The sequence below is a fragment of the Mesoplodon densirostris genome, chromosome 6 (assembly GCF_025265405.1).
Source record: "Mesoplodon densirostris isolate mMesDen1 chromosome 6, mMesDen1 primary haplotype, whole genome shotgun sequence".
In the NCBI taxonomy this organism is placed as follows: Eukaryota; Metazoa; Chordata; class Mammalia; order Artiodactyla; family Ziphiidae; genus Mesoplodon; species Mesoplodon densirostris.
Genome location: NC_082666.1, coordinates 57,159,828 through 57,184,412, shown reverse-complemented (window position 1 = coordinate 57,184,412; position 24,585 = coordinate 57,159,828). Strand labels below are relative to the sequence as shown.

The window sequence follows — 24,585 nt, the reverse complement described above, 5'->3', positions numbered from 1 at the left end:
TTTTTCCTCTGAATTAATTTGGTTTATAGTTTATTGCTTTTTGGCCAGATATAACATTTTGAATTTATATGTGACTGCTATGGCCTTCAACAGTTCTTCCTTTAATACAGCAGGCTTACTGTAAATTATTTTGTACAATAGGTTTATAATATTTCATGTTAAATTTACTCTTCCTGGATACATGTTATAAAGCCTTGGCTCTGGAAAGTTCTTCAACTCTTTACTTTTTTTTAGGATTTTCCTGTTGAACCAGTCATCATTGGAATAGCTTTACTACTACTACAGACTCCGGCAAGTCAGCAGAAGCCAATCTTAAGTCTAGGTAAATATAAATACACTCACAAGAGTAAAACATAAGTATAACACAAGTATTGGCAGGAGTCACTTGAACTACATTTCTTGCTGTGCTGTAGAAAAAAAGTCCTGTATACTTTGAGTGTCCATTCTGGAATTTTTCTGTTTAGTCATTATCAAATAGAACTTTCTTTTTCTTATCCAAAAAGGTGTTTTGTGCAAGGTTCCATATACCATAATTTCCCAAGTATCTCAGCTGTTCGTTAGGACATTATGATCTAAATCATATAGCAGTGACATTGGTAAATATTTTGAAGGGCATGCGAGCTTATTCACACTGGCAAACAGAATCAATAGCATAAAACCCTTGAAGGAAAATAAGTGTTTAGCATTTGCATTTGTTTTTAAAACTCTATATACCTGTACTATTCCAAACTGGTGCCACATTGAACGAGACTTAATGTATGATTATTCTATTAAGCTGCCTAGAACAAATGAAAGATAACATTCTTCTGACTATCCAGTATTGACTTAAAGAAAAGTGAGGAATGGGGCTAAAGGGAGGCAAAAGAAGTTCTGTTTACGAATAATGTGGTAAAGAATCAAGGTGCCAGGTGTGGCAGATTGGCAAACAAGTCACACTTTTCAAATGCGGCTTTTACATTCATGTTGCCTTGCTTTAGTTGGGCCACCATAATCCATGTAGTAATGTAGGATCTTATCTAAATTATGATGTATATGTTATGATGCCATGATATATTGATACACTGCCATTTTCATTTTTAAAAGGTGCTTGAGGTAAATACCGATTGTGTAGCTCATTCTTCTGGGCATTTTAATTCATCATGATTTTGAGGGTGAATTGCTCTTTTTTGAGGGTGATTTTGAGGGTGAATTGCTCTTTCATTTACAGTCTGTCTTGGAAATGGCTTTAGCACATGGAGGGGACCCTTGGCTGTTTTAAGGGCTTTGATTCCTACCCTGCTTTTGCTTATTGGCCCTATGCCCCTTGTACCCTCCTCCCTAGGCCCTTTCTGAACTGCTTTTGCCTTTTTTTCCCTTACAGCAGTACGCACGACATCGTCCTATAGCTATAATTTTCCAGTCCAGTTACTTCTGACAACCATAGTTTTGTTATTTTTTAAAAACAGCTTTATTGAGGTAAAGTTATTTAACGTGCAGTTCACCATTTTTAAGTGTACAATAACGTGCTTTTTAAAGTAAATTTAGAGTTGTGCAACCAGCACCACAGTCTAGTTTTAGAACATTAACATCAACCCCCTCCTCCAAATTTCTTGTGCCCATTTACAGTTAATCCTCGTTCCCACCCTCAGCCCCCCCCAAACACTAATGTGCTTTCTGTCTCTAAGTATGTCTCTTCTGGATATTTCACTTAAATGGATTTTGTTTTTTGACCCCCCCCAAAAAAAATTTTCAAAGCCACAGAGAAACCACATTCCTAATTCTGAAGCTATAGTCTTTTATTGTGGCTCATGTATGATAGGCTGATACAGGATCAAACACTCCAATACTTTTATTATTTGTTGGATAGAAGACTTTTTCTTTTGTAAACCAGTGTCTCTGATTTGAAGTTACTTTAGATAGACTGAATAAACCATATTGAAAACTATTGAGCCAGCATGTCATGTTGAAAAGTAATGAAAAACTATTGTTTTATAGATTGGGAAAGAGTGTTCAAAGAAATAGGATAACCAAGAGAATATTTGTTATTTCAAATTTAAAAAATGCACAGCACTGATACAATGTTATGCTTCTTAATTATTAACACTGGCCTTGATTGTAAATAGCAATTTATAAAAATGCCTGGAAGATCCATAGTAAAGAATATAGAAATGTTTGTATTATATGAATTTCGTGTTTTGTTAAAGATAATGGGTTTTCATAATAACTGACAATTATGGATTAAGACTGACATTTAGGCAAAACATGTAAATTAGTAGGGTCAGAGCAGCAGGGGTTTGTATTTCATGCCATGTTCAGGTTTGACTTCCCAGTGATTTAAAATATAATATTGGACTTCCCTGGTGGTCTAGTGGTTAAGACTTCATGCTTCCACTGCAGGGAGTGCGGTTTCCATCCCTGGTCAGGGAACTAAGATCCCGTATGCTGCGTGGCACTGCCAAAAAGTAAAAATTAAAAAAAATATATATAGTACTGGTAATTCACTGACATGATTTAAGGTTTACAGAATTTTTTTAGTGTAGTGGGGAAGTTAGTTGATTACTTTAATAATCTTGCTCTGCAGCCTACAAATAACATCTTTCAGTAAATCAGCATTCATTCAATAACTGAAAAGAAAGTATATTTATTCTTTAATTCATTCTGTTTGTAGTCTAGGGGAGACTATACATGTAAGTAAGTGATTGTACATGTGTGTATGTTTCTGATGTGTAAGTTGAGTTTCCATGTTAAAAACAATAATATAAAAATGCGTTGGATTGTTATGCTAGTTATGGACTTTGAGACTTTGCTGATTTGCTTCTTAGCAGTTACAGCTGAAGGACAGCCCTGCTTCACCTTGTTTACTTCTGCATCTCTTGATATAATTCTCAGCTGGGTTTGTAAGAGAAGCACACATGTTGATCTTGTTATCCACAGATCAGGAGCTCTGTGGTCTCTTGGTTCTGTTGAGGGCAGAGGATCTAACAGGACATAAAAGCAAAAGTTGAATTTTAAAGGAATTCACATTGACCTAAAAAGGAGTGGATTTTACTTTTTTTTTTTTTTTTTTTGCGGTACGCGGGCCTCTCACTGCTGTGGCCCCTCCCCTTGCGGAGCACAGGCTCCGGACGCGCAGGCTCAGCGGCCATGGCTCACGGGCCCAGCAGCTCCGCGGCACGTGGGATCCTCCCGGACTGGGGCACAAACCCGCGTCCCCTGCATCGGCAGGCGGACTCTCAACCACTGCGCCACCAGGGAAGCCCCTGATTTTACTCTTTGACATATGATATGCATTATCTCTAAGAGTATCATCAAGTTTTCAATTATATACCTTAACAGCTTATTTTAGCTGAGTTAATTGTTTCGTTCTTTTTATTTCTAAAAGGATAAGGTTTATCATCTTAGTTATGTGTCTGACCCAGTTGTAAAGGGGCAAGAAAACTTTTTGTATATTACTCTTAAACAAAATAGCATTTTATTTGACTGTAGTATTAATTTTAAAAACTGTAAATTGTTGTTTTGATAACTAGCTCTGAAGCTTCTCTCTTCTGCTGAGGGTCAGAAAATCCCAAAGTCCTCCTTGCTGCTAGTGATGCCAGTTCTGCAGATATTATCTTCTACTGCCTTGAAAGACTGTATATCCCCAGACGAAGAAGGACCCTCTAGGCAGCAGTTGGCTCTAAACATTTTAGAAATGGTACAGCAGGAGTGCTACAGAGACGACCACCAAAAGGTAATGAGTTCGTCCCGTTTCTCTTACATAAAGGTTAATTGGTAATGTGGGGTTTAAGTCACTGCCAATAATCTCACCTCCGAATGATGTATCTGTCTGGGTTTAAATTCTGTCATTGAGCTTTACCGTTCTGTCAGGCACTGTTGTAGATGTTAGTATATTCTTCTGGACTGTGAGGGGGCGGTAGTCCGGCTGTGAAATAAGTTTTGGAAATGCTGCGTAATCTTTTTTGCTTGTTGAATTGCCAGTGTACACTAGTAGTTAAAGGTTCTGAGGAATCCTGCAGAAAAGGAGCTAGTTCTATTTAACCTAGTGCTTCTCCAACATTTCTGAGCATGGAGCCCTTTTTTGTCATCATTGTCAATTAGTGCGGCTTATTGCTGGACCTGCCACAATCCATGGTGGGGAATCTCAATTGCCTGGAAGTTCTGGGATCTGTAAGAACTAAGGGGCTTTTGATGCCTCCTGTATGTGGCCCTACTCTGCTGTCACACTCCATTCCTATCCCTGCCTGCGGGCTTCTTACCCCACTCTACTTTGTCAGTCTTACTGTTCCTGTTAGAATAATGTAGAAGTATTGTCAGTGTCTGGTTGGTGGCTGGGTTCTAGGCCTATATTCGTCAGACTTTTTCTTTTTTGGTACTTGAGTTTTGCCTTCGTTAAAATGTAGTATTATTCCCAGCTGTGACTTTTTTGGGGATTGAATGAGGATTAAAGAAGAAAAAACTGGTGAAGCATCTTAAGTCGCCAGAGAGAGAGGCATTACATAAATGCAAGCTAGTGCCTCAGTTGTTCTGTCTGCAAAAGCAGAGATTCCTCTAATAATGTATCATTAAATGTTCTGGCAGCAAAAATCCAGGCATTGTTAGGGATTGCTGGACCTGTTCCTTGTTTGATCATACAGCAGAAAGTAGCCTACAGGCAAATTGAATGTATGCTACAGTTTCCTCAATCCTAATTGTTTGACTAAAACTTTAAAACTTGAAATAGGTAATTGATTTGCATTAAGAGAAGGAAGTTCTTGCATCTGCTCTGACAGGACTACACACTGTGGCCAAAAATTTCTAATAGCCTTATACCTTCCCTTTTGGTTTGCCCATAGAGGACAATACTTGGATTCTGAATGGGGGTAGGGACAGGGCACTATGTCTGAGAGTTCTGTTCCTTTAAATTATGAGTGATATGTACTGAGGATCACCTTAAATCTAATGTGTAAGTACTCGGCTTACTATTTGTTCAGGTGTGAGTGAATCTTATTCATCAGCACTAATAGCTGGATTTTTATCTTCAGCAGCTGGTGAAGAGGGAGGAGGAAGGAATGCTATTAGGGTATAAATGCCTCCTGATGCTAGTGTGCTACTTTCTTGAGCCTTTGAGTGGATATATGATCACCCTTTAAAATAATTAAAGCCACAGTTTACTCTTGGCTTTTCTTCTGCACCCATCAGGACTCTAGATTCCAAACATACCTGTAAATTTAACTTGCCCCAAACCCTCCGAGTATCTTCCTGAATCTTTGCTTTTGCACAGGATGCTCTTTTGTCTCCTTTGCCTGATCTACTCATTCTTCAAGACCCAGCCAAGTGTTCTCAGCCTCCCTGAGTCAGAATTCAGTACTCTCTTTCTTTTGCATCCAAGTACTTTTAGCATTACTCAGTTGTGTTGTGTCTTAATTTAGGGGGTACATATTTGTACATTCGACTATGCTGTGAGCTCACTGAGGGATGGAATCTTGGCCCTTTTCACACTTTGCCTTTATTTTCTAAGCATGTTAATATTTAAATTGCAACAATTGTTGAACTTTTGGTATTTTTTCCACCGTAGGTGTTTCTGCATTATCTTTTTCAGCTGATTATAGATGGGAAAATTAAAAATACTTTAGCAGTTGTTAAACTGAATACTCTATTTTCCACATACTTAAAGAAATAGGTAACTTAGCTTTTTTGTCTTATTTGTCTAGCTTATTTGTCTTTGCATCCTCCACACTTGACCTATTGTTGGCCGCATAGTAGACATTCAAGAAATTTCTGTTCAATGAGGAATGTGTGCTTCTGATACAAATACAAAAGATCATTTTACTGTCTTGATTTATTACAGAAAGACTTTGTTTAAAATCACAGATTTCTGTTGTTTATATTTTTATTATTCATTTTTAAATTGGTGACTCCGACTTGACTGTTTGGTTTACAAATAAAGCATTTCTTCAGAAGTACAATTCTTCTGATAAATGAAACCAATGGTAAATATACCGTACCATGTAGTTCTCTATTACCTATCCATTTCTGAAATGTTGATAACCATGAAATAAAACATATTTTAACTTGTCCCAATTTCTAAGAATTAAAAAAGATATCAAGCCAGCCATTCATCTCTTTAAAATAAAAGATTAACATAATCTAATAAGCTTTTATTTATTTATTTATGGTGTATGAAAAACAGGATCCCTTTGGTAGCTGTTAAATGTGATATTTAAAACCACCTATTTGTGTTCTCCTAGGTGAAAAAATCAAACACTGGTTGTAAACTCTAAAGTCCTTAAAATCTTGCTGCCCCCTACCCCAAAGAATGTTGGGGGGAGGGTGGAGAAAGCACCAGTGTATGAGTCAGGGTCTAGTTAGGAGAGAGAAACCACACTGATAATTTGAACAAGGAAAAACTTAATACGAAAAATTGTTAACTAGTAAAAGGTGTTTAATTATTGAAAGCTGTAAATGAGGCTCTAAGGAATATTGCAGTAACAAATGTAGGGAGCAGTTACTACTTCTAGGACTGAGGGAGAGTATGCAAGGGTGGAACTAAATGGATCTCCCCGCTCAAGGCTGATATCACAGCTTGTTGGAAAGATTGTAGTTATGGCCTGCTAGCTGGTGAAGTGTGTGCTGGGGGTGCCATAGGCCAGAGCTGGGTCACAGGAAGCCAACTGCTGGGGTCTCTTGCGTGGCTGTGGGAGCCATGGTTGGGTGAAATAAAGTGGGAAAGAGACTTAAAAGCTAAATTCCTGCAATTATATAGTAGGGCAAGATTCAGCTCTGGAGAACTGTTTTAGTCAAGAGAAAGATTTAGAGACGGTGTGACTGAGCTAGGATTTGTCATACATTTATTCATTGGTATATATATATTTTTTGCGATATGCGGGCCTCTCACTGTTGTGGCCTCTCCCGTTGCGGAGCACAGGCTCCGGACGCACAGGCTCAGTGGCTATGGCTCACGGGCCCAGCCGCTCCGCAGCACGTGGGATCTTCCCGGACCGGGGCACGAACCCGCGTCCCCTGCATTGGCAGGCGGACTCTCAACCACTGCGCCACCAGGGAAGCCCCATTAGTATTTTTTGATAACATACTTTATTCAACCTTAAATAAAGTACTGTGAACTTTATTACCTTGGAATAAAGCAGTGCCTAGTAGGTTTCATTCACAGTTGCTTTGAAGTAGTATATAGTAAGCAGAAAGCATTTTGAATATTTGTCTCTTAAAAAAATAAAAATTTGTAATAGATTGTTGTTGTCCTATTTATAGCTAAAGTTAACATTTATTGAGCACATGCTCTGTGTAAGAAGTTATATGGGTCAACTCATTTCTCACAGTAACTTTGAAATAGTTTTGTTTTGCCATTTCCAGCTGTGTGGCCTTGGACTAATGGTTGAAGCTCTCCGGCCCCTGGCCAGATGGGCAACAAAGCCCCTGCTTCATGGTGCTGTTTATTAAGCATGTCTTACATTCAGGCTCCATTTTAAGTGCTTTGCCATATATTAAGTCATTTGATTTTATCTCAAACTCTTTGAGGTAGCTAATATTACTGGTCTAATTTTATCCAAGAGTTAACTGAGGCATAGGGAAGATAGGTAACTTGCCAAGGGTCATGCAGTGGGAGGCTGGTTATTTTTTAAAATAGATTTATTGAGATAAAATTCTCATACATACGCTTTACTCATTTAAAGTACACAACTCAGTGGTTTTTAGTATATTTGCAGAGTTGTGTACACAACACCACAATCAATTTTAGAACCCTTTTATTACTCTGAAAAGAAACTACTCCCAAATAATATTCCATTGTAGGAGATACCACGTTTTATTTTTTCATTCATCCGTTGAACATTTGGGTTATTTTAATTTTTTGGCTATTGTGAATAATGCTGTTATGAACACTCCTATACAAGTTTTTGTGTGGACATAGGTTTTCATTTTTCTTGGGTAGATACCTAAGAGTGGAATTGCTAGACCATATGGTAACTCCATGTTTGATCATTTGAGGAGCTGCCAGACTTTTCCAAAGCAACTGCACCATTTTACATTACCATTAGCAGTGTATGAAGGTGCCAATTTCTCTACATCCTTGCCAACACTTGTTATTGCCTGTCTTTTTTATTATAACCATGCTAGTGGGTGTGAAGTGCTATTTTGTTGTGGTTTTGATTTGCATTTCCTTGATGATAATCTTATAATACTCATTTTACAAGTGAAGAAATTGAAATTAGGGAGGTTAATTAACTTCCCCTCATTACGCAGGTAATGGATGGTAGGATTGAGATTCAGATTTTGTCTGTTCGACAAATAGAGCTTAGATTTGCCTATACTCTATTGCCTCCACTTTGTTTTTTTGAGTTTTTTTTTTTTCCTGAACAGTAATTTATCATCTTTGTGCTGAACTTGGGAGTTAATAACAGCATTTCAGATTTACAGGGAAACAGTAAATCAATAGTAGGTTAAAGTAAACTGGTTTCTTAAAAGCTTTTAGTTGGAAGTTAAAAGGAATTAGATCTTGTGCTTCTATCATTGTCTTTTTTTAACTTTTTATTTTATATTGGAGTATAGTTGATTAACAATGTTGTGATAGTTTCAGGTGTACAGCAAAGTGATTCAGTTATACATATACATGTATCTATTCTTTTTCAAATTCTTTTCCCATTTAGGTTATTACATAATATTGAGCAGAGTTTCTTGTGCTATACAGTAGGTCCTTGTTGGTTATCCATTTTAAACATAGCAGGGTGTACATGTCAATCCCAAACTCCCTAACTATCCCTTCCCCCCACCTTTCCCCGCTAGTAACCATAAATTCCTTCTCTAAGTCTGTGAGTCTGTTTCTGTTTTGTATAAGTTCATTTGCATCATTTCTTTTTAGATTCTACACATAAGCAATATCATATGATATTTCTCTTTCTCTGCCTGAATTACTTCACTCAGTTTGACAGTCTCTAGGTCTGTCCATGTTGCTGCAAATGGCATTATTTCATTCTTTATAATGGCTGAGTAATATTCCACTGTATATATGTGTCACATCTTTATCCATTTCTCTGTCGATGGACATGTAAGTTGCATCCATGTCTTGGCTACTGTAAGCAGTGGTGCAATGAACATTGGGTTGCATGTATCCCTTCGGACCATGTTTTTCTCCAGATATGTGCCCAGTAGTGGGATTGAAGTGTCATATGATAGCTCTATTTTTAGTTTTTTTTTTTTTTTTTTCTTTTGTGGTACGCGGGCCTCTCACTGTTGTGGCCTCTCCCGTTGTGGAGCACAGACTCCAGACGCGCAGGCTCAGTGGCCATGGCTCATGGGCCCAGCTGCTCCGCGGCATGTGGGATCTTCCCGGACCGGGGCACGAACCCGTGTCCCCTGCATCAATGGGAGGACTCTCAACCACTGCACCACCAGGGAAGCCTAAATTTTTAGTTTTTTAAGGAACCTACATACTGTTCTCCATAGTGGCTACACCAATTTACCTTCCCACCAACAGTGTAGGGGAGGGTCCCCTTCTCTCCACAACCTCTCCAATGAGATACCACCTCACACCAGTCAAAATGGTTATCATTGTCTTCTTAACAACATGGATACCGAGGATGGTGTTCATTGTCTTTTGGTGATAATTAACCACTACCAAGCCTCTCAACTCTTGACTAGATTCTTCATAGAGGTGTAGAGTTGAAGGACACTCTTTAAGGCTTTATCTTTTCCAGTCTTCTGCTTCTGGTCTGGTGAGATATGTGTCACATCTTCTTTATCCATTCATCTGTTGATGGACACTTAGCTTGCTTCCATATCCTGGCTATTGTAAATAGAGCTGCGATGAACATTTTGGTACATGACTCTTTTGAATTATGGTTTTGTCAGGGTGTATGCCCAGTAATGGGATTGCTGGGTCGTATGGTAGTTCTATTTTTAGTTTTTTAAGGAATGTCCATACTGTTCCATAGTGGCTGTATCAATTTACATTCCCACCAACAGTGCAAGAGGGTTCCCTTTTCTCCACACCCTCTCCAGCATTTATTGTTTGTAGATTTTTTGATGATGGCCATTCTGACTGGTGTGAGATATCTCATTGTAGTTTTGATTTGCATTTCTCTAATGATTAATGATGTTGAGCATTCTTTCATGTATTTGTTGGCAATCTGTATATCTTCTTTGCAGAAATGTCTATGTAGGTCTTCTGTCCATTTTTGGATTGGGTTGTTTGTTTTTTTGATATTGAGCTGCATGAGCTGCTTGTAAATTTTGGAGATCAATCCTTTGTCAGTTGCTTCATTTGCAAATATTTTCTCCCATTCTAAGAGTTGTCTGTTCATATTAGTTTTTTAAAAAGTAAAGGTTTGCAACTATTTCACGTCTGAAGATGATTTGCAACCATTTAATATTCAGTTAAATGTTATTCTTCTGTGTTTTCTTCTCTCATTTTTTTTAATTGAGATATAATTCACCTGACATGAGCTTCTCTTTTATTTTTAAACACCTACTTTCTCCTCTAAAACACAGGGCCTACCAGCACTTTCACAGGTCCTCCCCCAGGCGGTGGGGCTAGGATTTGGTAGCTGGTGCTGAGAGAAAACCCTTGGTGGCACCTTTGCCTTGGGACTGTGCCAGTGGCAGCTGTCACTCAATGGGACAGAGAGGCCGTTCTGCGATCTCTTATTTAACATTGTGCCTTTCTCCTCTCCTCATTGCTCTACCTTAGGAAAACAAACAAACAAAAAACAGAGCCTAAACCTGGACTAATACTTTAAGCAAAGTAGGGTTACTTTTCTGTTTCACTATGTTTACTCTGTAATGTTGCTGCTTTTGACTCGAGTTATGGTTCATGGTGATTTCCAATTATTTTCTCTTATACTCATATCCAGCAATTTTATGTTTCTCTCCTAAAGATGACAAGGATAATATTTTTCTTTCCTCTGCAACTTCAGGCCCTGTGCTAGGTGCTTTGTGGGTACTATCTCATTATCAACTTCAATAATTTTGGCAGGAAGGTAGGCATTAGTTCCGTATTACAAATGAGGAAAGTAAGGCTCAGAGAGTTTGGGTAACAGCTAATAACTGGCATGGCTGCGCTAAAGTCCTGGTCTTTTAAATCTCAAGTCCAATGCTATTTGTCATTAGGCTAAAGAAATTGACTCTCGTCTTTAATGAATTCCATCTTCTTGGGAAAAAAATTCTTAGGATTATAATAAATTAGGTATCATTTAATTTTAAAAATTTATAATTTTTAAAATAGTAATACATTAAAATGTTTCAAGAATTATAACTGGTATACAATGAGAAGTCTCTTTCTCACCTGTGATTCTGTTTGTCCAGTTTCCACACTCTTAAAATAGAAAATGATGATTAGTAGTTATTAATTTCTTCTATATTTGTCTAAATACTTTGTGTGTGTGTGTATGTGTGTACACACACACACATATATATGCAAATACAAATATACGGTCTCTGTGCTTTCCTTTAAAAAATTAATTAGTAGCATTTCAGGCACACTATGTGTATCTTGTGTTTTTCTGTGTGAGATCTTTTCCTATCAGTAAAGATAGAGCTTCCCCGTATGTTTTTATCCTGGCATTTACTTTCAAATAAAGGTTATCTTCATTCTTAAGCATCTACTTGAAATAACTAAACACCTATGTTCTCACAAAAACTTTTACAGCAATATTCCTAGCAACATTATTTATAATAGCCAAAAAGTGGAAACAACTCCAGTGTCCATTAACTGATGAGTGGATAAACAAAATATGGTATATCCATACAGTGGAATATTATTTGATAATGAAAAGAAATGAAGTATTGATATCAGCCACAACATGTATGAACCTTGAGAATATGCTAAGTAAAAGAAGCCAGTCACAAAAACCACATATATCGTGTGGCTCCATTGTGAAATGGTCAGAATAGAAACAGAAAGTAGATTAATGGTTGCCCGGGCCTGGGGGTCACGGGGAATAAAGAGGGACTGTTAATGGGCACGGGGTTTCCTTTTGAGGTAACGAAAAATGTTCTAAAGTTAGCTGGTGATGATGGTTACACAATTTTATGAATTACTAAAATTCACTGAGTTATAAACTTTAAAAGGCTGGATTTTATGATGTGAATTATATCTCAATAAAGTTGTTATTAAAAAGTTTTATAAGGCTTAACTTTTACTTCTCATCCTTTCAACTGTTATTCTTATCCATGTAAGTCAGTCTCCAATAACAGGACAGTTATAATCTAGAAATTTCTAATTTGTCTCATTGTACTCTAAATGAATTATTTTTTGAGCAGACAATATCTAATTCCTCATTAATGTCTGTGGCTTCTCCTGGGCCATTCGGGCACACAGCTCACATTGGCAGAGTTCTATCCAGTCTCTGACCCTGACTGCACCACTTGACTTCCACGAGGAGCCATTCCTCAGATTGACTTAAGTATAACATCTTCTTCGGGTATCATTTCAATTTAGAGCTGTCAGGCTATTTCTTCTTGCAGGAGTTATTCACAATTATTAATGAATTTCCAGGCTCCAGCTGAACCAACTCTGTTCCTATCAACAGACTGTCTATTACAAAAATGAATTGTCCTCAGTCCAAGTCTGCCATCTGCCCCGAGTTGCCTCTTACTGGGCCCTGGAGCTGGGCAAATACAGTGTTTTTATTCTATCTTCCCTCTCACTGGTGAATACTTCTTAAGTGGTAATGGCTTTTCCCAAACTCTGTTGCCTCTGGGTTTTGTATATTGACTCTTTTTTTTTTTTTTTCTGCCTTAACTGAGAGCGAATGGTAAACATGAGGAAAATTGGTAATAAACTATTCTAGAGTTTCACCTGACAGCTATTTTCTTTTTTGTGTAATCCCATTAGCTTAAATATGTGCAGAGAGGTTTTGGGCAGGAATGGAAAATTTTGTATTCATTTTGTTGGAAGGATTGATTTCTTACAATGAAATATAAAAAATAAATGAATGTCAGAAATGTATTCCTGATGGATAGATTTATCTCATTTATTCATGCCTTTTTTTGTGTTTACTTTTCAGCTCTCCTACAAGCTTGTGTTCCCCATAACCAGCACGTATGGTTCAATATTTACAGCCTGGAGGATCCTTGAAGTAATGAGAGAAGAGTCTGCGACAAGTGACTGGTTAGCTTCCGTAGAGTCATTGCTTCCTATTACCACAGCTATCCCTGCGCATGTTTTTCTTCTGCTGGCTTACCTCCTTGTTGAAGATAAAGGACGAAATCTTCGTCAGATACTGAAGGTCACTACAGAATTTGCCCAAGCTGATTCCTCTCAGGTAAAGCAAGAAAATAATGGAGCAGTAATCGGGGTAAAGCTTAATATTGGAATTGTAGATTATTCTTTCATTGTGGATAATTTTTTTTTTTTTTTTTTTTTAAAACTGGTTGTGGTGATGGCATGTGAACACACTACCACTGAAGAGCGCACTTTATTTATTTATTTATTTATTTTTGGCGGTACGCGGGCCTCTCACTGCTGTTTCCTCTCCCGCTGCGGAGCACAGGCTCCGGACGCACAGGCCCAGCGGCCATGGCCCACGGGCCCAGCCGCTCCGTGGCATGCGGGATCCTCCCGGACCGGGGCACAAACCCGCGTCCCCTGCATCGGCAGGCGGGCCCTCAACCACTGCGCCACCAGGGAAGCCCTTTTGTGGATAATTTTTATCAGAGTTTTAGAGTACAGGTTGCTTTTTTTTTTTTGCTATCTTTATTTTCCCAATTTTTTCTTTTTTCTCCTTACTCTGAGTTGATGTCTACTTCATGATGCACATGTTTCTTTAATGAAAGCACACTTTGAAAGAGAATCTACACATGATGCTAATCTGTTATTTTTGTTATTGATGGATTTGCTAATTTGTAATGCTTTCATTAACTCTTGCACCCTATTCCAAGATGCATATCCCTTAGTTCTCATATCAATCTTTTAAGGTGGAAAAATTAATTAATTCAGAATAAATGGCCCTGTATAACAGGAATTAATCTCTTTTTAACTTCTTGCAATTTGATCATATTTTTATTCAGTCATTTAATAAACAAAAAAAAATAGTGGGCTGTTGTTTTATATGGTACTGATCAACATGCTGATCATGTACCATATAAAACATGCTGATCAGTACCGTATAAAACAACATGTTAAAGATATGTTGTTTAATAAACATATTAAACATACTAAAGATAAATAATCATTTTTCCTATCTGCACAGTTCTTGGAGTATAATAAGATAACCATCAGACATTATTAATAAAACTCCCCCCCCTGCCTTTTAAACTAACCATATATTTAGCATAGACACCTGTAATTTTTTTTCTATTGGATAGAATCTCTAGAATGCATTTCCTGTGAAGGGAAGGATTTCCTAACCAAGTAGGTATGGCATTTTTATTATCTTCTCTATCTTAGTGTCTGTGCTTGTGTTCTTTTTCAAGCATGGTGAAGAAAAAGTCCATCTCTTTATGGAGTGTTCCTATAGGAAAAAAATTTGGTGTTGAAGGTGGGATAAATATGTTTTTCTAGGTAATGAAGTTAATGTATTTGGAATTCCTTTTTGTCCCCAACTTGTCACGCTCATTCCGTTTTTTCAGGTAAACAACTGCTATCTCACAAAAGTTTTCCCTCTGACTAGATTTCTCTGTCTGATTCTGCAGGTGGATCCATAATGTATTCAGAGTACCTTTGTCTCACGTAACGTGAAACACTTCAGCTTGCTTCCTACTTTATTTCTCCCTTCAGCTTCTGTAACAATCCTAATTCTACCAAATGCTTTTTATCACTGTTGACACCTTGTAGGATTATCTCTTTAGAATAGTTAATGCACACGTAATGCCTGGAGATTATCTGAGGAAGTCATACCGTAGGTTACCTGACCTATGTTTGCCACTGGTGTAGAACATGTGTTATATCAATGTATGTTTTGATACTTAGGAAATGCATTTAGTCTTTGAAATTCTAAGGTGATCCAGTATCCTTGTAAACACTTTTCATGTGTGCCATGAAATGGAAAAAGTTGGGAAGCACTGGGGTGACCATCCCGGTTCATTTATTTATTCAATAAATGTTTATTAAGAAGCAGTGCTATAAATTAAAGTCAATATGTTACACTTCTGTTGATAATTTCTAGGAAGTTTTTAAAGAAGTGAGAAAAAACACCCCATGTAATTTTGCTTGTTAAGGTGAATGGTAGGGTAAAATGTTGAAATGTAGTTACCCAAACTCATGCAGAAGCAAAGGCAATATAATTAATAAGAACTTACAAGTGGGGTTATTTAAGTCTTTTGAAAAGGATAAAAGAAGACTAGAAGTAGGAGGTAGTTCTTCACTTTTCCTTATGAAGTGACCATATCATATCATTTCTCTGGCCTTTAGCTACAAGGTAAAGCAGCCTGAAGAAGAGGATTGAATATTTTGAAAAAACAATTCTCTAATTGTAACTGCTTGGTGTAGATTCAATTAGATGAGTTAGGGTTGAGATCTATTATTGGAAGAGTGTTTTCTGTTTCTTTCATTAAGTTGACATGACTGCATGAAATGTATTGTTTCATGTGTGTTTGTCCTTTCTTACCTTATAAAAAGAAGGTATATTATGTTTAAGCAATCATTGGCTCAAATTCATGGGGGAGTCAATACTAAAGAAAAGTCTTAGACTACTAATAAGCAGATACTAAGTAAATTGGTATGTAAGAATAGGAATTTAGAGGCTGTCTTCTACCTCTGTTTTGGTGGTCACTTAACCTCTTATATAGAGTTCACTGGCCTGCAGTATTGTGTTTGTGTGACACCATAATTTATCGTAAGAATTCTACTCTAAGACCTTGTGAGAGAAAATATTTGAAAAGTTTGAAAGAGATGTGCCATATTTGAAGTGTGTTTAGTGTGATTATGATTATTATTATTCATTCTAAGGTATTAATAGAAATTATTTTTGATAGTACTTATTCATAGTAATGCAAGTTATCAATATCAACTAATACTTTTAGTGTTAATAATGATAAGAAAATATACTTCTTTAAAAATGTGATTATTCTTCTTACTTATCAGGTACTTTGATGGATCCCCTTCCCCAGTGAGTTTTCATCCTTATTCCCTCACCGTGTTCCCCTGTGGCATGCATTTTGTGTTGGGTTTAATACATTTAGGGCCATGGAAGTCTAATGGAGCTAGATAGTCTGAAGGGAACTTGGCCTTGTGAGTACCATTTTAGAGTTAACTGGATACAGATGATGGTGTTAAAATAACTAGATAGTTACTCAAGGCAACAGCAATAAATTGACACTTGAAAAAAATAGTAAGGAACTTTTTTTTTCCATATCTAGAAATGCTGTCAGCAGTTACTGATAATCCATATAGTCTTCTTATCCAGACATCGTGAGACTTAATTTGCAGAAGATACAGGCTCAGGTCAGGCAACTCTCAGTAAAAATTAAGTGCCTTTTCTTTCTTGGAAGGAATGTCTTAGAGTGTTCTGGGGAGAGATCCAAGAATGAGCATCCTCTGTGAATTCCCATGGAAGTCGTGAAAGTTTTTAAACACATTGATTTAGTTTAGAGAGAGATTTTCGTATCATGGTCTGTGCTTATAATATATGGGAACGCCATCTAATTCCTAAATTAGTGTTTTTTTCTGGAAATTGCAGATGATGGATTCATGTACTTTTTGGTTATGTTTATATAACAGTTCCTGCCTTTCTGATACTGTGAGTAATGTTTTTTTCCCCACAGTTTGATGTAAATCATTCATGCTGCCTTCAGAGATACCTGAATGACGGTTGAAGCACATGGCTTCATGGCTCATAAACAGTAACTTCCTGTTGGGCTTATTGTTTCTTCTTCAGAGAGCTATTTCCTAACTCTGTGATTTGTCCAGATCTGGTCACATCTAGTTTGAAATCAGTGGTAGTGAATATAAACATAGGCTCTAATCAAGGGATAATGTGAACCCCAGGCTTAAATAAGGACATTTTCTAAATTTTAATTGAATGGTTTTTTAAAGGGCAATATCAAATCATATTTTGAACCCTTATTAAATGATTGGCTAATCTATGAAACATGATTGTGGACAGTTTGGAAATGTCTGAGACTGATACAGCCTCCTTAAGAAGAGGTTAATAACCCTTAATCAACACATGTTGATTGACTTCCTATCTCCCCTTTCAGGTGAGCCCAGCACAGCGACAGCTCACTAATTAAGAACCACGTCTGGCTCTGTGACCTGCACTGTGTGCCTCTATAGAAACTTAACTGGTGATAGCACCAGTTCTGTACCACTTTCCTCAACCCATTCCATATACCTGATTGTATCTTGCTTCTAAGACTCTCAGCCAGAAACCTTACTTTTTCTTCCTCTCTTCCTAACTCTCATTTCCCTTTTGGATTTTATGTTTAGTTCTTTGCCAACTCTTACCTTGGTTTCCAGTAATATCCCACCCATGTTCCTTCTGGCAGCTTCAGGTAAACTTTTCTCTGTGTCTGCGTGGGACTCCCCTGCCTTCCCCCCAGTTGCTCACATTATTACTCTGGCCCCTGACCCCTTGAGAAGAAAGGGATACTATTCACCTCTTAAAACCTTCTCTAATATCTATTGGCTTAGCTATATTATATTAGCTATATCATTGGCTAATTATTACATAATATTTAATATATTAAATATATAATTGTGGGCTTCCCTGGTGGCGCAGTGGTTGAGAGTCCGCCTGCCTATGCAGGGGACGTGGGTTCGTGCCCCGGTCCGGTAGGATCCCACATGCCGTGGAGCGGCTGGGCCCGTGGGCCGTGGTCGCTGGGCCTGCGCGTCCGGAGCCTGTGCTCCACGGCGGTGAGGGGCCCGTGTACCGCAAAAAAAAAAAAAAAAAAAAAAAAATATATATATATATATATATATATATATATAATTGTTGTAATAACCACTTATTATATTAGCTATATTATTATTATTATTTTGTGTGTGTGTGTGTGTGTGTGGTACGTGGGCCTCTCACTGTTGTGGCCTCTCCCGCCACAGAGCACAGGCTCTGGATGAGCAGGCCCAGCGGCCATGGCTCACAGGCCCAGCCGCTCCGCAGCATGTGGGATCCTCCCGGACCGGGGCACGAACCCGTGTCCCCTGCATTGGCAGGCGGACTTAACCACTGGGCCACCAGGGAAGCCCTAGCTATATTATTAACTATAGCTTCCCTCTAGCTATCGGAATTGACATTTCTCCACCTGAAGCATTATATCCTAGAGAATAATAGAGGTGTTGGAGGAGGAGGCTACTTTTCACATAGATAAGTGATTCTGCAAAAGACTATAGGTGAGAAAGCGGGACGTTTGGCTTGGGAGCGGGAACGGCTTAGTCGTACACGGAGAAAGAACGATTTAAAAATGGGTGATGTTGAGAAGGGCAAGAAGATTTTTGTTCAGAAGTGTGCCCAGTGCCATACTGTGGAAAAGGGAGGCAAGCACAAGACTGGGCCAAATCTCCATGGTCTGTTTGGGCGAAAGACAGGTCAGGCTGTCGGATTCACTTACACAGATGCCAACAAGAACAAAGGCATCACCTGGGGAGAGGAGACGCTGATGGAGTATTTGGAGAATCCCAAGAAATACATCCCTGGAACAAAAATGATCTTCGCTGGCATTAAGAAGAAGGGAGAAAGGGCAGACTTGATAGCTTATCTCAAAAAAGCTACTAATGAGTAATAGTTGGCCACTGCCTTATTTATTATGAAACAAATGTCTCATGACTTTTTATGTGTACCATATTTAAATTGATCTCATACACTAGAATTCAGACCATGAATAGCTGATGTAATATTTCTGTCCTGATTTAAATAAGATTGGCTTGTGGCTAAATGAATATGGTCAGCTTTTTGAATTTTGATAGTAATTCTGGTTCAGCAAGTACTATCCCTGTTTTCCCCTTCTAAAGAGATGATTAAACTTGAATAAGGAATGTTAAACTTTTCAGGGATATGGTGAATGCCTTCTCAAACCCTATAGGAGATTGGTTTTATATTTAGATTTCTATAACTGGTTATATTAATATATTTAAATATTGAGAAGCTCCCTTCACTGTCTCATAGACCAGCAAGATTCACCTGTGTTTCAAGTTGTGTTCATTCACCTGTTAAGGCAAGGGCTGAAGATACACTGACAATGTCCACTTTATCTTTTTGGTCCTAAATATGCCAAATTAATTAAAATTCTCCATCTAAAATATTGCATTTTACTTAATGAAGGGCATTTTAGTGTGGTTTATGTATAGCATCAGATAAAGAATATTTAGTACTTCTCACATTTTATAGATGATCTTTAAGATCAGATGCTTTTAAAATTCACTGTGACATGATAGGTTGGGAAACTTGCTTGTGAATTCTTTACAAAGTCAGATTAAGTTATAATTCAGGATTGTCTTTTAAACAGGTATTCAGAAACACAACTGTAGAACTACTGTAGATGTGTGATTGGTAATGATGCTTTTGCCAACTCAGAAGGGTTACGGTAGAGGAGCTCTATCATTAGCACAGATTTGTAAATTATCTGATCATAAGGCTTGAGAATTAAAAACAGTCACAGATGAAAAAAAAAAAAAAAAAGACTATAGGTTATTATTAAATGCTTAATAGTATGTCATATAAATAGATGTAGAGAGAACACCTGACAACAGATTATATTCTCTTTTGGAAATCCAGGCTTCTTGTTAGTGGTTTTGAAACCTAAGAAAATATGTTTTCTTTCTGTTTCTACCTATATTGTTAAGAGTTTACGGCAAGATTAAATACTTAGGCATCTGAATTGAACATTAACCATGAAGACGAGTAATTTTTAGATAGGCTGAGATGGTTTAAAATAAAATCTTACAATAGCTTAGTATTTCAACTTCAGTGGAAGAACTCTAACTGCTACATGTAAGGCATAACCGTTTCTTTTTGACTAGTTTATAAAATGGAATATGCCAAAGAGGAAAAGTTTATAAACTTTGACTTTAGAGAACCACAAGTTCCTTCCTTAAAATCTGCTCTCACTGAGGAGCTTATCAAATTAAGTTTTGTGAAACCCAATGCCTCTTCCAAATCCTTGGTACTTGCTTGATTTTCTCTTGTTTGGAATTGGGTATAGAGCTGTGTTTTTTTGTCTTATTTTGTTTTTGCTTGCATTTACAACTCTGAGGACTTTTACTTCCGTTTTACCTTTTGGTTGTTAAGTCTCACTAAAGGTCTTACTTAATGGGAACAATTGCAATCTTTGATAAGTTTATCTTATCCTTTGTAATGTTTTCAGGGCTTTTTTTTTTTTTTTTTTTTCCATTTGTAAAGGTGTACACATGTTTGAGCCATTTAAATCACTTATGGAGATAGGTTCATGGCCCATGACTTGCTGGTCTTTTAAAAGTCACATATTATCAAATAGTAAAAAGTTGACTTTCAGGGCAGAATCCTGTGATAGTTCTACTCTGGGTCATAAGCCATATTTTAACATGGAAAATGAATAGGAAATGTGTGAAATTTAATGGTCTGTAAGTTACTGCTGTGAGAAAAGGAGAAAATATATTCTATAAAGGAACTTGCACAAAGAGTCCTTGGACACTTTGCACTCTGTTCTATTGTCACCAAGTTCTATGAATTGCTACCCCCTGAAGTCAGTCGGCTTCCTGTGTTCTTCACACCAACAAAAAGAAGCCAGAATGTACAGTACTTTTAATAAAGAGCTTTACAGATAAGAAATGCTGTACTACTATTCCCTTGCAGCCATAGCATTGATTATGCCTAGAGCAAAATTGGGACGAGCCTGTCAGCATGAAACAATTAGACAAAGAGAAACACAGATGAAAATATAGGGTCAAGTATCTATTCCATCCTGTGGCAATATGTTTATTTCTTCTTTATAAACCCAACATAGATATCTATAGAATAAAATGTTTTTAACTGGCATTTGAACCTTTTTATATTTTTTTCAGTTTTTTGCATGAAGCCTTGAGTTTATACTCAGGGAAGCAGTCCTGTGTCAATTTTTTACCTTTCTTGAGTTCCTGAGGGCTAATATTGGGCTGAGTTTCTTCTGAGAAGTCAACAGAGTATAAATTGCTTAAAAGTTCAACCCTATATCACTGTGACACTCACTAGCTTACTAATATAATGAAACAAAAGCCATTTGTCTTGTTGTGTCACTGAACACTGAGTAACAGAAAGGATGGGGGTGGAGTTTGGTGAGGATGGGGCCTAGAACTGCATTTAGAACAGCAGAGTCTGTTTGCTCCCAGTTGAATATCAGTTAGTAGTAGCTTTGTCTTCAGATTAAAACCTGCTTGGAATAGGCTTCTCGTGTTGCTGAAGGACTCAGAGGGGAACAAATTTTGTGGTAACTTTGAATTTTGTAAAAGGCATGAGGAATTCTTCTCAAAGGGAAAAACACAAAGTCCACCATTGCCAGAATAAATTTTTTCTTATTTGGTCAGAGGGCAGGGAAGGAAAAGGGGGTGTTGGTCCCCTGCCTGCTTGTATCGTGGCCAGACACCCCAAAGTGGAGCTGTCAGTGGACATCCCTTGCCATTTATTCTTCAACCCTTCCATAATCAATCCTTCAATTCAGAGGAGAGTCTTAATCAAGGAAACATTTCTTTACATCTACAGAAGCAACCCATGTCAGCTCTCTCCAATGAGTTTTGCCTTGATTCATCAAAAAAAATGGATAATCAAGGCTCATCATACTTTTAAGAAAATTTAACAGCATGACTAACCAGAGCATCTCTTTCCAGAAGAAGAAGTTGGGGCGCAGAGGATATTATAAAAACAATCCAGTACCTATGAGATGTTGGCAAGATATTATATGTTTTTGTATTGTATATAAGATACTGCTGTGATGAAGAAGAAATTCAAGAGCAAGAGATGTTAGAAATTAAAAACTTGGTTGCCACAGTACATAAATAGAGGCTGGATTAGTGATTTATACAATAGCCAACTAAATATTTCAGAATATAGAAAAAATATGAAAACTGAACAAGTTAAGACATTGAAGGTCAATCTTGGAGTTCTAACATCTTTCTGTAGGAATTTCAATTGGAGAAAACTGAAGAGAAAATGAAGGAGAAAAACTTAAAATATGACAGAAAACTATTTCCTAAGCTCAAAAAAGACACAAAGATATAGATTGTTAGGACCCTCTGAAAGCCAAGATCAATACCTATATCCATGCCCAGAACTTCAAGAATAAAGAGAACATCAAAAGAGATTTTAGAGAAGAGTTGGAAAAGATGAAGTCATTTAAAATTGGATTGACCTTAGATTTTTTATAGCAGCCCACTGGGTACTGGAATACATTGGTATATTGTCTTCCAATTTCTTGAGGAAAGTCACTTTGAACCCAGAATATTCCTTTCCATCATTCTACATTTTACAAGTGATGGTAATAAAGGCTTTTGCTGATGGGCAATAATTCAAGAACATTTCTTGGTTACTGACTTTATGGGGGGAAAAGCCCCTCAAGAATGTGTTCTGGCAAAACTGAAAATGAATCCAAGAAAGTACAGAGAAGAGGTGTTAAAAGGTGATCAAAATATCCAGTAAATATTACTTTAAATTAACCATAATTGTTTGTGTAAAATATGAAAAATAACTGCCTGGAACAAAGTCCAAGCTTTAAAACATGGGAAGTGGTCGGAGTAGGTAGTGGGAATGTGATGGTGTGAAGAGTGAGAACATGCTAAGGGTGGAATTTTGTTTTTAAACTGAGTATTTTTTGATGTTAGTAGAAAAATAAGTTTAAATATGTATTTAAACCTTTATTAGTAACCAAAGGTGATTTATAACTTCCAAATAATTAATATAACAAAAGGAAAACAATTTTTAAAAAAACCTAAAAAAAGATGGCAAATATTAAATTAAAATAAGATGGTAGGAATAATTCCAAATATTCCAGTTACCACAATTACTGTGAATGAATTAAATTCCCTTATCAAAAAAAAAAGCTCATAATACTACCCAAAGCAATCTACAGATGTAATGCAATTTCTATCAAAATACCCATGACATTTTTTACAGAACTAGACCAAATAACCCTAAAATTTATATGGGACCACAAAGGACCCAGAATTGCCAAAGCAATCCTGAAGAAAAAGAACAAAGCTGGAGGCATAACCCTTCCAGATTTTAGACTATACTATAAAGCTACAGTAATCAAAACAACATGATACTGGCACAAAAACATCCATAGAGAACAAACAAAGCAGAAATAGAGATCAATGGAACAGAATAGAAAGCCCAGAAGTAGACCCACACACCTATGGTCAATTAATCGACAACAAAGAAGGCAGGAATATACAATGGAGAAAAGACAGTCTCTTCAAAAAGTGGTGTTGGGAAAGCTGGACAGCTACTTGTAAGTCCATGAAATTAGAACACTCCCTCACACAAGATACAAAAATACATTCAAAATAGTTTAAAGACCTAAATATAAGACGTGACACCATAAAACTCCTAGAAGAAAACATAGGCAAAACATCTTCTGACATAAATCATAGCAATATTTTCTTAGATCAGTCTCCTAAGGCAAAAGAAATAAAAGCAAAAATAAATGAGTGGGGCCTAATCAAATTTAAAAGCTTTTGAACAGCAAATGAAACCATCAACAAAATGAAAAAGCCTACAGAATGGGAGAAAAAATTTGAAAATGATGTGACCAACAAGGAGTTAATATCCAAAATATATAAGCAGCACAGACAACTCAATATTGAAAAAAACCGAACAACCCAGTCAGGAAATGGGCAGAAGACCTAAATAGACATTTCTCCAAAGAAGACATACAGCTGGCCAACAGGCACATGAAAAGATGCTCAGCATCACGTAATTATTAGAGAAATGAAAATCAAAACTTCAAGGAAGTATCACCTCACACCTGTCAGAATGGTTATTATCAAAAAGTCTACAAATAACAAATGCTGGAGAGGGTGTGGAGAAAAGGGAACCCTCCTGCACTGTTGGTGGAAATGTAAATTGATGAAGCCACTATGGAAAACAGTATGGAGGTTCCTTAAGAAAATAAAAAGAGAGCTACCATAATGATCCAGCAATCCCACTCCTGGTTATATATTCGTAAAAGATGAAAACTAATTTGAAAATGTATGTGCACCCCAATGTTCATAGCAACACTATTCATGATGGCCAAGACATGGAAGCAACCCATGTGCTTATCAACAGACGATTTGCTTAAGAAGATGAGGTATATATACAGAATGGACTATTACTAAGCCATAATAAAGAATGAAATATTGCCATTCACAGCAACACGGATGGACCTAGAGAATATTATACTTAGTGAAGTAAGTCAGAGGAAAACAAATACTATATGATATCACTTATATTTGGAATCTAAAGAAAAACAACAAATGGAATCCATATACAAAACAGAAACAGATTCACAGATATAGAAAATAAACTTACAGTTACCAAATGGGAGAGCAGGGGGAGGGATAAATTAGGAGTATGGGATTAACAAACTTCTATACATAAAATAGATAAGTAACAAGGACTTACTGAATAGCACAGGGAACTGTACTCTATATCTTGTAATAACCTATATTGGAAAATAATCTGAAAAATACGTATGTATAACTGAATTACTCTGCTCTACACCTGAAACTAACACAATATTGTAAATCAA

At 37.1% G+C, this 24,585-nt stretch overlaps 2 protein-coding genes and 1 non-coding gene across 8 annotated transcripts in view; all 3 read left to right on the top strand.

The window, feature by feature from the left end:
* The window catches only part of FOCAD (focadhesin), a 313,353-nt gene that overhangs the window by 92,694 nt on the left and 196,074 nt on the right, over positions 1 to 24,585 (top strand). For all 6 annotated transcript variants that reach the window (XR_009532822.1, XM_060102011.1, XM_060102014.1 and 3 more), the window contains 3 exons: positions 235 to 322; positions 3,507 to 3,709; positions 12,975 to 13,232. Coding sequence is in view for 5 of the 6 variants with exons in the window: in XM_060102011.1 (XP_059957994.1) it covers positions 235 to 322; positions 3,507 to 3,709; positions 12,975 to 13,232 (549 nt within the window). In the remaining variant the exon portion in view is untranslated. The remainder of the gene's footprint in view (positions 1 to 234; positions 323 to 3,506; positions 3,710 to 12,974; positions 13,233 to 24,585) is intronic.
* LOC132492829 (small nucleolar RNA SNORA30/SNORA37 family) lies at positions 10,465 to 10,593 on the top strand. Its single transcript, XR_009532885.1, has one exon. It is a non-coding gene; the product is annotated as a small nucleolar RNA SNORA30/SNORA37 family (small nucleolar RNA).
* LOC132491961 (cytochrome c) lies at positions 18,246 to 18,890 on the top strand. Its single transcript, XM_060101053.1, has one exon. The coding sequence runs from the start codon at positions 18,313 to 18,315 to the stop codon at positions 18,628 to 18,630; it is 318 nt and encodes a 105-aa protein (XP_059957036.1). The 5' UTR covers positions 18,246 to 18,312; the 3' UTR covers positions 18,631 to 18,890.